This window comes from Thermobia domestica, chromosome 9 (genome assembly GCF_964235325.1).
Source record: "Thermobia domestica chromosome 9, izTheDome1.hap1.1, whole genome shotgun sequence".
NCBI classification, from domain to species: domain Eukaryota; kingdom Metazoa; phylum Arthropoda; class Insecta; order Zygentoma; family Lepismatidae; genus Thermobia; species Thermobia domestica.
In genome coordinates this window covers 264,094,251-264,108,959 of record NC_137462.1, presented here as the reverse complement: position 1 = coordinate 264,108,959, position 14,709 = coordinate 264,094,251, and the positions used below count along the sequence as shown (strand labels likewise).

Sequence of the window (14,709 nt, the reverse complement as noted above, 5' to 3'; positions counted from 1 at the left end):
AAACATATCTACAAGCCAAGAAAACTAACAGTGAAATTTGATATCCAACAGTGAAATTTTATAATAATGATGTGATAATATACTACTTGGATATCAAATTTCAAGCGCTAGATGTAGAAGAGGCATGGCCTTTGATGTAATAAACAAACCTGCTGAACAGTAGAATATTTTGTAATTCTTTAATGACAAAACATCAAAGTGGCCGGTTTTCTGGGTAATTTTTAAATAATACCCCGGTTTTATAAGTATTAAATTATATAGTATTCAACTTTCTATTAGAAACAACTGAAAGCATAACTATTTTCTTAACTAACTTTGTTATGTTCTATGGTTTTATGAATTTTATTAAATGATTCGCTACTTTTATCTTTTCACGTATAATAGTTTTCTGTATATGGAACAGCATTGTAGTAAGTGAACGAAATACGAATTTCAAATAAAGGTATCGCTTATGCAATGAGTAGAGGCAAGACATTAGAGATTTTGGTATTCATTTTTCGTTAAGTTTCAATAAGTTCTTCATGTGTACCAATAATAATAACATAGTATAGATTGTTGAAAAAGATAACTAACTATATGGAGAATCTCATGATTTTTTTTTGTTTCGTTATAGGTCCTGAACAATTGAACAGCCATTGATTATAAGTTGCAACAACGTATAGGCTATTCATTGTGACAGAGTATGCTTTGACTACGCTATCGACAGTTATGTTTTGACTCAGAGGGCCTATACAAAGAAGTACGTAACAGATGCTCCAAACAAATCCTCGCATTGAAAATGAAATGAAATGAAATCTAATAATTATGCCATTTAGAATAAGGGAGACGGATGCTTAAGGGTGAATGATGATGGGAAAATTGGCAGAATGATAACGTCGAAGAAATGGATTTTTGAACACAGCACCTAAACGGACATGTTTTTTTTTTATCAGTTCACTCTTATTGCAATATGTATTCGAAGGGGGAAAGGAATTTATTTATTTATTTATTTATTTATTTATATATTTTTAAAAGAATAATTCCAATCCTCGCAATATTGAGGAAGGGAGAAAGACTTAAGTATTCGTATGAGGCGCGAAGCTGTAGGCAAAGCAAATGCGGGGGTCTGGGAGACAAAGACTCCATGTAGCCGAAAGGTAGTTTTAAAATTAAATTGAATGATGGTGATTTATATTTAATTTATCAAGACAGCCTTGAATGTCTTTATCTGATTGATTAAGGCATTTATTCTGGTCGATAGAACAAACGCAAACTTTAACAGCATAAACGTTCCACAATCATTTGATATTTTAAAAATCAATTTGCGATATAATTTGAAATATTTTGAAATGATTGTCAGGCCAGCGTCTGCACTTTACTTCGCTTATTATTTATTCCGATTGATAGGACAAACGATGTTTTCAATGACACAATCCAGCACAAACGTACCATAATCTTTTCAAAATCTTTTTGAAGATTTTGTGATAACTGACGATCGTTATTACTTAACACATAACATCAAGCCAAACCTTTTTCTACTAATTTCTGACTACAATTCATTCGTATTGACAAGAAACCTCAAAAGCACTATCCAGCATGAACGTAGCATAACTACGTGAAATTTCTTATGAAATATTTTAAATTGTGTCAATTTTAAATTTGAAATATTTTTTATTCGGGAAGCCAGAGTAGCCACTTTAATAATCCTTATTACTTATTCCAGTTCATAGCAGAAATAAAACTTTCAGCCGTACAATCCAGCACTAAGGATTGACGATAGTTAAAGCCTAATTTGAAGTAAGTTCGGAAATATTTTGACTGGTGCCGAGTTTCAATTGACTGTAAAAGCAGCAGCGTGATCATTTTATTTCCTTTATTACCCAAGTAGTAGAGCCAATTTGCAAACCGCTCGCTGTAAGCTTGAATTGCAAGTCGGCCAAGCTTGCATCCAGCTTGATTGGGAAACGTGCAATCATGCCGCAACCTGGATTCCAATAACGAAGTTACATATTGACGACCTTGCATTCAGTGTACCATTCAAACTTGACACAAGCGTTTTACAAGCCAAGTCATGTCAATAGCCAATGAACGGCCAGTGATGCTATGACGCTCTGCGAAGGGTCTAAAGCATTGCTTACAAGTACAGCAAAAGGGAGATCGTATGAAAGCACGCGTTCCAATGAAAGCGTAGAAACCCAAAAGGCAAGCATGTTCAAACTGGCCGAAAGTTTTCTTGCTACTAGGGTACTTAGTATGTTTCATAGCACAAACGAAAATTTGAGTCCCACAATCCTGCATAAAGATAGCACAGTTGTTTCTACATTATTTTTGACATTTTGGGATATATTTTAAGTGTGGCAATTTTCACTCGACGTCAAGTGTGCTTCGACACTTAATAATTGATTAATTCTATTTACTGATAAAAACAATAGAAAGATACCAGTGTACAATTTAACACAAACGTTGAGTAGGGGATGTAACTAATTAAGCGTAATTTGAGATCGGCTTCGAAATCTTTTAAATTGTAGCAATAATCATCAAACCAGTATCGCCCATTTATTTCATATATTATGTATCTCCATTGATAGCACAAATAAAAATTTCAACAACACGATGCAATGCAAATAGCTAAGAAGTGTTTAATACTCATTGAAATTTAGTTTTGAGATATTTTGAGTGGTAGCGACTTTCACTTGTGTCTGGAACCTATGAAATTACATTATTTTTTTGTTATTACCTATTCCGATTCACAGCACATGATAATTTCAACGGCACAATTCAGCACAAATGATTAACAATAACTTGAAATTAGATTTCGTATATTTTGAGTGGTGGCGATTTTCACTTGATGACCATCATCGCTATATTTTCTCGCTTATTATTTGTTCCAGTTCATAGCACAAACGAAATGTTGAACGACATAATCCAGAATGAACGATTAAGAATATATAAACCATAATTTTGAATTAGTTTTAGAATATTTTGATTGTTGGCGATTTTTATTTGACTGTTAAGCCTTCATCACCAATTTTCTCACTTATTATTTGTTCCACTTCATTGCGCAAACGAAATATTCAACAGCACAATCCAGTATAAACAAGTAAGAATGGTGATCATTTTCACTTCATTGTAAAAACAGCATCGCCACTTTTTTCACTTATTATTTATTACGGTTAATATCACAAATAACATTTTGAACATTACAAACGATTAACAATTAAAATTAGTTTGAAATTATTCTGATTGATGGCGATTTTCACTTAACTATCAAGCCAGCATCGACAATTTATTTAGTTTATTATGAATACCGATTGATAGCACAAATGGAAATGTCACAATCTAGCACAAATGGTTAACAATCGTTCAAACTTAATTTCAAATTAGTTTGAAAATATTTTGATTGTTGGCGATTTTCATTTGAATGTCGAACCAGTGTCGTCACCTTATTTCTCGTATTATCTATTACGATTGAAAGTACACGCGGAAATTTCGACCCCAAAATCTAGCACAAATCACACAATCGTTAAAACCTAACTTGAAATTTCGTTTGGTTCTCATTTCCATTTGACTGTCAAATCAGCGTCACTACCTTATTCCTATTATGATTTATTTCGTTTCATAGCATGAACATACCACATTCATTTTCAAATCATTTTTAACGTTTTGAAATATACAGGGTATTTAAAAACACCGACAATGTTTGGGAGGTGATTCCTCACACCAAGATAAGACAAAAAGTATAGACCAACCTGGATGCACATATGCTTCCTGCCGAAAAAATAAAAAAAAGAACTTTAAAGGTTCATAGCTCCAAAACTATGGAAACTACCGTAATCTGGTCAAGACTTCGTTTAGGAACTACTATGTGCCCTATCCAAATATCCATGTTTCAGAATCCTGAGGTACTTTCCGCAACCATTTTTATAGAGGTAGTTGGTGAGTACTTCAAATTATGTATCCGCAGCCAAATTCCCTCTATAAAAAATGTTGCTTGAGTACCTTATTTCTTGTCTTGGTGTCAGGAATCGCCTCCCAAACGTTGTCTGTGTTGTTTTGAAACACCCTGTATTTTTAAAGTAATGGCAATTTTCACTTGACATCAAACCAACATTGCCATCTAACATTTTTATTACTATTCATTCTTACCGACAATAAAACTATAAAATCTCAATAGCACAATCCAGCACAACGTAGCACATCTGACAAGAGAAATTCGAAAGTAGTTTGAATTATTTTAAGTGGTGGAGATTTTCATTTGACTATTAACACAACATTGCCACTTTATTTCTTTTATTATGTATCCCAGCTGTAAGCACAAATTCCAACGATACAATCCAGCACAAAGATTAATAATCGTTTAAAGTTAATTTGTAATTAATTTTGAAATATTTCAGTTGTGGCAATTTTCACTTCACTGTCATGGCAGCATCACCCTTTTTCTCGCTTATTCCAGTTAATAGCACAAATGTTGTTTTGAATGCAACCTAGCACAAGCGATTAACAATCGTTGAAGTCTAATTTGAAATTAATTTGGAAATACTTTGGTGGCGATTTTATATCGAACCAACGTCGCCACTTTATTTCCATTATTACTTATTCTGGTTCATAGCACAAACGAAATTTTCAACGGCACAATCCAGCACAAACGTAGCACAATCATATTTAAAGTTCTGAAACTTTTTAGATATATGTTACGTAAAGGTGATTTTCAGTTGACATCAAGCCAGCATCTTCACCTAATTTTTGATTAGTATTCTGATTATTGGCCAAAAAGATTAACTCTAAACAGCACAATCGTAAAACAATTGATTAAAGGTAATTTGAATAGTAAGTAATATTATGATTGGTAGCTATTTTCACTTGACTATTAAGCCAGAATCGCCATTTTATTTCGCCATTATGCATTCCGGTTGATAACACAAATGAAAAATTAAACGGCAGTTGATAACACAAATGAAAAGTTAAATGGCAGTTGATAACACAAATGAAAAGTTAAATGGCAGTTGATAACACAAATGGAAAGTTAAACGGCAGTTAATAACACAAATGAAAAGTTAAACAGCACAAACGTAGCACAATCATTTTGAAACATTTTTTTAAGTTTTAAGATATATTTTACGTAATGACGATTTTTACTATTTTCTGATTAACATTCCGATGATTGGTAAGAAAGATGAAAAATCTTAATAGCACAATCGAAAACAAACGTAGCACAACTGATTAAACGTAATTTGAAATTAGTTTGGAAATATTTTGATTGGAGACGATTCTCACTTGACTATCATTGTTACTTTATTTCGTTTATTACTTACTCCAGTAGATTGCACAAACGAAAATTTCAACGGCGTAATCTAGCACAAAGGTAGCACAAATGACTGAGGCTATTTCCTATAATAGTTGTTAGTGTGTCTATTTTTTCTTGATATATTGTCAATCTGAGCCCAGTTTCAATTAATTTTCCTACAGTGGAAGCTAACAAGTTACCTTGTTATTAGCCCTCTACTAGATAATGCGTATTACATCACTATGCGTGGTGATCAAATGATAATTGTTAGCGATCACACAACAATCTGGCTCAATTTTACTTTTATTGGATGGCTAGAATGTTAAGCTGCTAACTCGCCTAGAAAATTACGCGTATTCTTCACTACACGTTAGAGGTCTGCATGTGCTCGGACCGAGCCACAACTAATTGTTGGCGATTAAACGACGACTAATCGATCTGGTCCGATTCGGATCATATTTGTTTCCATGGGGAGGCTAACAGGCTAACTTGTTAGCCCTTCTACAAAATGATCACGCGTGGCAATCAAACGTGATCAAACGATGTGGTTCAATTGCGATCAATTTTAGTTCCATGGAGGGGCTAACAGGTTACCACTACTTTGTTCTCATATGCAGTATCCAGTAAGAGGTAAAATGATTAGGTGCAGGGAGTAATCTACACCCCCCCAACACCCCCCTAACACCCCTCCAAATTTCTTTACACACACCTCTGGATGGAAAAGGAATACTCCCCCAAATCCAATTATATCAATCAGTATCATATAAGTTATTTATTATATCAAGTTACAAAAGGTTTAGCGTTTAGAAAAGAAGGCAATATTCTTATTTATTTATTTCACTTCAAAATGCGAAGCGACTTCGTTCTCATAAACGGCTTCGAGAACCACATGACCTCATTTGTTTCGGGCAGTGTTTTGATCGAAACAATTGACAAAACAGACCGCTGATACCTACCCTCCTGAGCTCCGCGGTCGTTTCCGAGAAAAGAGATTGATGGACAGATGGAGATGACTGAAATTGGCAACGTCTTGAGCGGTCATTCACCTACCTCCTCCTCAACAAGGAAAAGTGTGACAATATAGTAATAAGCCTATACCAGATTCCGTTGGTAAGTGCTACTCTGCAACAGGCTCGCAACCAGAGGGGAGCTAGGGAGGGTTTGGCCCTCCTAAATTTTTCATGTCCCCTCCAGACCTCAATACAAAATGCACAATTCAGATATTTAGAAGAGAATTTTTAATGACTTGGTCAATCCTAACATATTCATGCCCCCCCCCCCAAGCTCTGTGGCTGGTTTCGAGCCTGCTCTGCAAGTGGTGTATCAAAACGGATGGACGTTAGAAGAGTGTAGTCAAAACGTTTTTAGAAATGAAGAGGTCGATCGAAGTAAGAATTATATATATTTTAGACTGAGTCTAGTTTTATGCAGGAACGCATTTGGCGCTAGTTTAATTTTTTGTAAAGTATATTTTTATTCACGTAAATTCATTGAGCAGAACAGGGCTCATAGCGAGTCACTTTTTTAAAAAACTAAAATTTACTTTTTTCAAGTTGGTCATTAAAAGCTACTTTTTTTTTTCAAATTGGTTACTAAAAGTTACTTTTTTCAGAGATAAAGTGGCTTTTTCGTGTGATTTATGTTTTGCATTGGCAGTTTTCTAAGAAAAATATAATAACAAATAAAAAGGCAGAAACTTGTTACTCATTACTCTTCAGAAAGCTTCAATACTTGCTGCCACATGTGAAACAGTCAACTTTATTATCACTTCAACTTTTATTCTTTCTAAAGCACAGTGGACGGTTGGTGGATGCTTAAGCACTCAAAGTGGGGTTGAGAACCCTTCTGTGTCTATTCTTTCTTCTATCATAATAACCTTTTAGTTTTCTCGTAATAGTCAACGCTCCGTTCAACGTTGTGTGTGTGTGTTTGTGTGGTTCATCATGTTCGTATTCTGTTATGCTTCTTGTATATTCTTCTTAAGAATATTTCACGGCTTTGAGAACTCTCAATGCTAAGTTAAGTATAATGTCAGGGATGAAGAAATTCGGAAATAGGCCAGAACTGGTTCCACTTACTCAGAAGCTTTTTACATCTGCTAAGTCTGCTTACCGTAACTACAAAGCATACTTTGAAAACCTAACAAAGGAGGAAGCTCAAAAAGAAGAAGTAAAGAAGAAACAAAACAACAAACGAAGAGAAAAGGTGATGGAGAAATTGACAAAGGAAAAAAGGGGCATGATGGGATTTTGGTCATTTTCGTGTGCTTTTGGCCACTTTTGGTCACTTTTCAACTATTTACAAGAGACCAGACCACTATGAGCCCTGAGATTATTAAAATTAAGGTACCTTAAAGAAGACAAAACAGAAAGATACAAAATATTTGTAAATTAAAAAAAAACTGGATTTCTGGAAAACAACTAAATCAATGAATAATTTTCTTATGAAAGATATTCAGAACCAATAACGTAGCCAGGAAGGGAAAGGAACGGAGATTGAGATAAAATAATACTACAACAATTAACGTTAACAACAGGGTTAGAATATTAAAATAATAAAATTGGAACTATGTGCAGTATTAATTACTAAACGAATGTGATTTCAGCATGGAACGAGAGAATTTTTTCCCCAATTAATATTTTTGAAAAAAATCTACCACTAAAACTTGCTGGGGGGTGAAAAAATTGAAATAATAGCAGAATTTTGCAAAATAATTACAATAATTCGTATGTAATCAGTTCACATGTAATTACTGGGTAAAATAGTGGAGGTTAATTCCTAATACAGTGAGACCTCACTTAACGGGCATCTCTCAATAGTAGACATCTTCATAAGAGGACAAACTTTCTTATTCTTGCATGCCATAAATATGTGTGGTGTGGTATTATGAGAGAGAACCCTTCCTTTTAGGGACACCTCTCATTTACGGACAAATAATCGGTTCCACCGATGTCCGTTTTGAAAGGTTTCATTGTATTACTTAGTTTAATAATAATAATAATAATAAATGCTCAAATGTGTGAACTTACTTTACTGATCCCACCACTGCGAAGAGCTGATATTATTATTATTATTATTATTATTATTATTATTATTATTATTATTATTAGTAGTAGTAGTAGTAGTAGTAGTAGTAGTAGTAGTAGTAGTAGTATTGCAATAATTGCGTAACATAATATACTGTTTTCTTGTTTGAGTTTGTTTAAAAATTTTATCACTATTCTGAGAGCACACCCCCCCTTTTATTTTGAACACCCCCCCAAGTAGAAATTTCTGGCGTACTTACTGATTAGGTGCATACGGTTTGCAGATGATATGGCGCTTGCAGAATGTCAAGAGAAAATCAATAAGATGTTAGAAAATGTGAGAAAGAACTGTGAAGAATATGGAATGAAAATAAATGTTAGAAAGTTAAAACGCATGGTGATTGGAACGAAAGGGTTGGTGTCACATATAGAAGTAGGAGGGAAGAAAACAGAACAGGTAACTAGTTTTCGACACCTGGGTAGTATTATTAGTAATAATATGAATTGTGAATGTAAAATAAAAGCAAGAATAGGAATGGTGAAAGAAATCTTTAGCAGAAAGAAAAAGACTATTTTGTGGGACCTTGGATAAAGCGTTGATAAAGAGACTTATAAAATCCTTTGTGTGGAGTTTTGTCCTGTATGCGTCAGAAACACGGACACTACGCAAAAATGGTGAAAAACGACTGAAAGCTTTCGAAATGTGGGTGTGGAGAAGAATGGAAAGAATTAGCTGGATCGAGAGGAAAATGAATAAAAAGATTTTATAAATGATGGGGGAGAAAAAAAGAACAATTTTAGATATTAAGAAGAGGAAGAGAAACTGATTGGCACATTCGCTAAGAAGGAACTGTATTACGAGAGACGTGCTAGAAGGTATGCTGCCAGGAAATAGAGGGGCGAAGAAAACTGCAATTAATAGACAATATCAAAACAGAGAAATCGTACGTGATGACGAAGAGGCTATCAGAAGACCGTGGAACATGGAGGCTTGTCAGTTGCAGCAAGTGACCTGCCAATAATGGCAAAATATTTATGATGATGATGACATATGCAGTACGTAGTGAAATAATACATTATACATACAGGGGTTCGACAGAAAAAACCAAAACGTTTGCAAAAGTGTGAAAATTATACCTACTATATTGTTGGCCCTTCTTTTGCGTCCAAAACAGCTTGGATCCGCGGTGGAATGGACGTATACAGCTCCTGAATCGTGGTGTGTGGAATATTGTACCAATGTTCTTCCAAAACATGCTTCAGTTCCGGTAAGGGATGCTGGTGGAGGGTAATGAGACCGAACATGCCTTTCTAAATCAGACTACAATAGCTTAATGATGTTCAGATCTGGCGAATGTGGGACCCAGGGGAGGTGTGATAGCTTCTGTTCATGCTCTTCAAACCATGATTTCACCGTTCTTGCAGCGTGACAGGGTGCCAAATCATCTTGGTAGATGTCATCACCATCAGGGAACAATATTTGGGCCATGAGTAGAACCTGGCCCCCCAAAATGGCCTCATACGCCTTAGCATTCATCATTCCATGCAGGGCTATGATGGGACCTGCAGAAAATCACAATATTGCTGCCCATACTGTAACAGAACCACCCCCATGCTTTACAGTTGGGAGCAGACGGTCTGTATCATAGGCCTGCGACGGTGTTCTCCATACGTAAACACGGTCGGTTGAGACTTATTCTGGGGGAACACAAATTTCGTCCCACTTTCCTTTGTTTCAATCGGACACAAATAATGACATTCCTTTTCAAAAAACAGATTTCAAATCGAATTATGGGAAGCGCGGTGGCTCAGTGGTAGAGCGTTCACCCCGGTGCTTGTGGTCCCTGGTCCGATCCCAGATCGCGCCGTGTGGACTTTGTGGTGGACAAACACCGTGTGCGTGGGTTTTTTCGGGGGTTCTCCCATTTCCTCCCACTTTCTTCATTCTACCGTTTCACTCATCTCTCATCATCACCGTCTCCTTTAGCCTAACCGGTATAACCGTCGGACGTAAAATTTAAAGATTTCATTTCATTTTCATTTTCAAATCGGATTATTGAGGGACAGTCCTCCAGTTCCAAGATTGGAGGGGGGACATGTCACCCCTCATCTACCCGGGATTTGCGCCAGTGTACGGGTCCAGTGGACACAGAAATTAAGAATATAAACAAACAAAAATATTATCTGACTCATGCAAACAAATTACTGCTGAAATAAGAGTGAGAAGAGCACATTCAAGAAAAGGTATAAAAGGTCAATAAGGGTCAACACCCAGTACGGTTATATTATTAACGAAGAGTATGTATGGCTCCAGTACATAGTGTGAGAGTTTCTAAATTACGTTCCTTGTTAGGTGTGATGGATAGCAATTTACCAATATAGAAAGGCTTAGATTGCAAGTCTGAGAACTAAATGAATTATAGCAGCTTAAAACATTTGCATCTGTTTTAGATTTGAGTTTACGGCCAGTTCAGCAGCGAGGCTTATGAGACGTGTACCTACAGGTTAACGTGGGATAAGAACAACACGAGTTCCCGCCCAGAATCTAACTCAGGAACTCAGGTACCCTACGCCAAAGTCGCGTACGCTATCCACATATTCACAAGGGAGATAAAAGGAGTATTGTATTGGTGCAATATCAAGGTGCTGACTGCCACGATGGCGTGCTGACTGTCACGAGCCTGAGAGAAAGTTGCTAGACGTAACATTACCGGACGCCAAAAAGCATGAAAGAAACTAGATGAACTTTGGGATCGTGTTGTTCAGACCAACACCTAACAAAGGTAAACAGGTCTCTGTATGTACACTAATGTCCAAAATTATTGTTGCATGACTATAAATATGTTGTTCTAGTAATATAATTTGATAACGAATTCGCCCGGTATTTCTTATAATGTTAGTATGTGTATAATCGGCAAAGACAAGTATGTGGTAAATTTCATGTCAAAAGAGCAGTAAATAAGAACAATAAAACGAAAATAAATTTTTCTTGACCATTAGTTACATTTTATTTTACTCATTATGATTTTCGCATTTATAATTCTTTCCCTATGAAATTTACCATAAATATACATTTCCTGATTATACACATATCAGTATTAAAAGTACTCTGCAAAATTATCAAATTATATTCTTACAAGAAGACAGTTATAGATATGCGACAATACTTTTGGACATGAGTGTACTTCAGTTTTGTAAGGGAGCGGTGCGTACAAAATTGGTACGATTTATGTATTCTCACTTGAACTCCCTATGTCATCATGAACTGTGTACAGCTGCGCAAATTGTTTCGAGCAGCTCTTGAAAGTTCCATCAAAAAAGCACTGCTGGCTGTCCCTCACAAGGGAAGTTCAGGATAAAGCACTCGCCTACAACAAGCTAATAAAATTCCTGTACGGTTAAGAACGGTTCGAGATATTCAACTTGGAAGTTTATATGAGAAAATCAGGATATGCGCATTTATACGCAATAAGTACAACATAATTAGTAACGAATATTGACATACGAATTGAAAGCTATCGGAAGTAACAGAAAAAAAAAGTGTTTCGCAATAACTAACGGGTTTCTTAGATACAATTAGTCATTATATTGTTCACAATAATGATAGGTTAGAGATGAAAATTGATCACTGTTGTTCTTCTGTTTTATGAAGAAATGACGCAGGCAAAAGACTCCCTTGCATCATGAACATTTTATATGTGCAATTGCGTTGCATTAGGCAAGGGAACAGTTCGAAGAACCAAAGCAAAAAGCAAATTCGACAAGTGATTCAAAACTTATAGGCCTATAATTTGTTCGTAACCTGCCTTGTAGAACGCAAACTGAAACAATCCAATGTATAGCGGTGATCGGAAGTGATTCGTATGGACACGAACTTTATTTGATTGTTTCGTTGGTACATTATAGCGTCCAGATGAAGAAGTTTCATATTATGTACAAATCTGCCATAATCTTTGATTGATCGGAATCAAAACACATCAAATGGTTGCACAAATTGTGTGCAATTCTTTAGTATCTTCTCAACCATTAGGTCTTTGCCATCCGTCATGCAACTTGTAATGGACAATTTGTCTGTGAATGGACCCCAGTGATCAAACAATAGCAAGTTCAAACCATCAGGCTTCGCCATGGGAGAGAATACTTAACGCATTGAAACGTGCATCCACTCATTTTCTCATATAAACTTCTAAGCTGAATATCTCGAACATTTCTCAACGTACAGGAGTTTTATTACCTGTTGTAATCAGCATGAATTGGTCCTTCAAATGACATGCTTATTTCTCTGCAGGGGAGTGCTTCTCCCAAACTTCCCTTGTCAGCTGGCTTCAGACCCTCATATCCATTAAATAATGCAATAAAACAATTAATATAAACAATGAAATGTGCAAATTGTGCATATAACAGAAGAGACAATCCCTTTATAAACACCCAAGCGTATGTCGTTCCACTTAGTGAGCAACTTTGTAACTTATAGGATGCCACATACTGTAGATTTGCTGTGATGATTACTAAATTAATCCTTAATTATTCTCTACTAAATTAATAATCATAAATTTAGTATGAGGGATTTATTCCTCTCTTTCCAAATACAGTTTCTCCCAGGCTCGTGGCAGTCAGCACGAAGTCGTGGCAGTCAGCATCTTCATATTTGCAATCAGCCACAGTCGTGGCAATCAGCACCAATAATTGGGTGTGGCAGTCAGCACCCGTGGCAGTCAGCACCTATCCATTGTATCTTGGTGTATCCAATAGCAATATTGAAGTGACCTGAAAATGTAGACTTTCTTGTTTAACAGTTAAGGATCGCGTTAACATTGTTTTCTGTCATTACCTGCATGGGATCTCTGGGTCAATCATCGACCAAGTAAGTTAGTGGTGGACAATGTTATGTCCGTGGGTTTTCTCAGGGTAATCCCATTTCCTCCCACTTTTTCATTCCACCAATTCTTCCATCTTCATTTACTTGCTTTAATCATCGCCTCCCTTAGCCTAAAGGGCATAATTGTTGGACGTTAAACTGAAAGATTTCATTTCTTTTATCATTATATCCCGATCAAGTGTTAAAATGAAACAGTTCAGTTGACAAACTTGAGACGAAGTTTAGATATTAATAAAGGCGATTGCTTTCCTTATGAAAGTAATAGTTAAATATTTTACTATATTTATTTTTGTTGTTGTTGTTAATATTAATAATAATAATATAACTACAATACTTAAGCCCAGTGGTTGAAGTGAAGCGGTATGCGGTGGTATGCCATACCGCCTCTGATTTTCATTGGTGAAAACATACCGTTCTCTTGTTTTTCACTGATCAAGACATACCGTTACTGAAAAGTGGGTGCTAATATACCTTTAATAGATCCATTTTTATACACAGTAATCGACGAATAGCTTTGCACGTCAAAGATTTAACTTTTTATTTAGAAATAATTTCCAGGTTCCAGCACCAACATTTTGGTTATTTTCCTGCCTGAGGTGCCTACAAAGACGTTTACTCCTTGCTCGTATGCAAGAATTCGTTTATGTTGGTTGCAGATAAGGGTCACATGATAGAAACTAAAGACTCAGGGACCCAATTCAAACAAAAAGTAGTGTGTTCATGTGACTCGTTTAAACTGAAATTAGAAAGTATTCTTATGAGCTGGTCGGGACTTCTTTTGTGCCTACAATGATAAAGATACGAAGGTCACTACGAAAGTTTTGAGATACGCATTGTTGTGGCACAGTATTTGAATTCCAACAATTGCGTTCGGTAGTGGTATCCAGAGCGAAGAAAGTTTCAACTCGCCTCGCTTATCGGCGTGGCCGTATCGCCTTCACTTGTTCGTTGATGTGAGCAGTATTCGGCTGTCTAGAATAGAGCTCGAAAGGGAACATTTTCGTGCAATGACCCTTTACGATTTCAAAAGTGGTTTGAAGGAGACACAAAGCCTTGACCGTTTGCAGGGGGCATTTGGGGACCTTGCTCCTTCCCGTGCTACAATTTTTCGGTTGTTTGGTGAATTCAGAAGAGTCCGGATATCGCTTAAAGATAAAGAGAGAGCTTGACGTCCGGCAACAGCTGTGTCAGATGAAAACATTGCCGCTGTGGAACAAATGATTCGAGAAAATCCTTGAACAACTTTCAAGGATTTTGAATCTACAGTGAACATTGGATCGCCAGCAGTAACAAAAATTCTTCATGATCATCTTCGGTTCAGGAAGGTTTCATCTCGTTGGGTGCCTCACACTTTGACTGAACAGCAGAAGAGCATGCGTGTGGAATGGTGTGAAGAAATACTTGCAAGATTTGATGGAGGGAATTCTCGACGCGTCTCTGACGTTGTTACTGGTGATGAGACTTAGATCTATCAATTTGACCCTGAAAATAAACGCCCATCTACAGTATGGATCTTTCCAGACGAAAATTCACCCACGAAA

At 36.2% G+C, this 14,709-nt stretch overlaps 1 protein-coding gene across 1 annotated transcript in view; it reads left to right on the top strand.

The window, feature by feature from the left end:
• LOC145660672 (uncharacterized) overlaps positions 1 to 2,575 on the top strand; it is a 39,132-nt gene extending 36,557 nt beyond the window's left edge. The window contains exon 3 of the mRNA XM_081726005.1: positions 614 to 2,575. Within this exon, the coding sequence (XP_081582131.1) occupies positions 614 to 620 (7 nt within the window). The 3' untranslated portion in view covers positions 621 to 2,575. The remainder of the gene's footprint in view (positions 1 to 613) is intronic.
• The last annotated feature ends 12,134 nt before the right edge of the window (positions 2,576 to 14,709 follow it).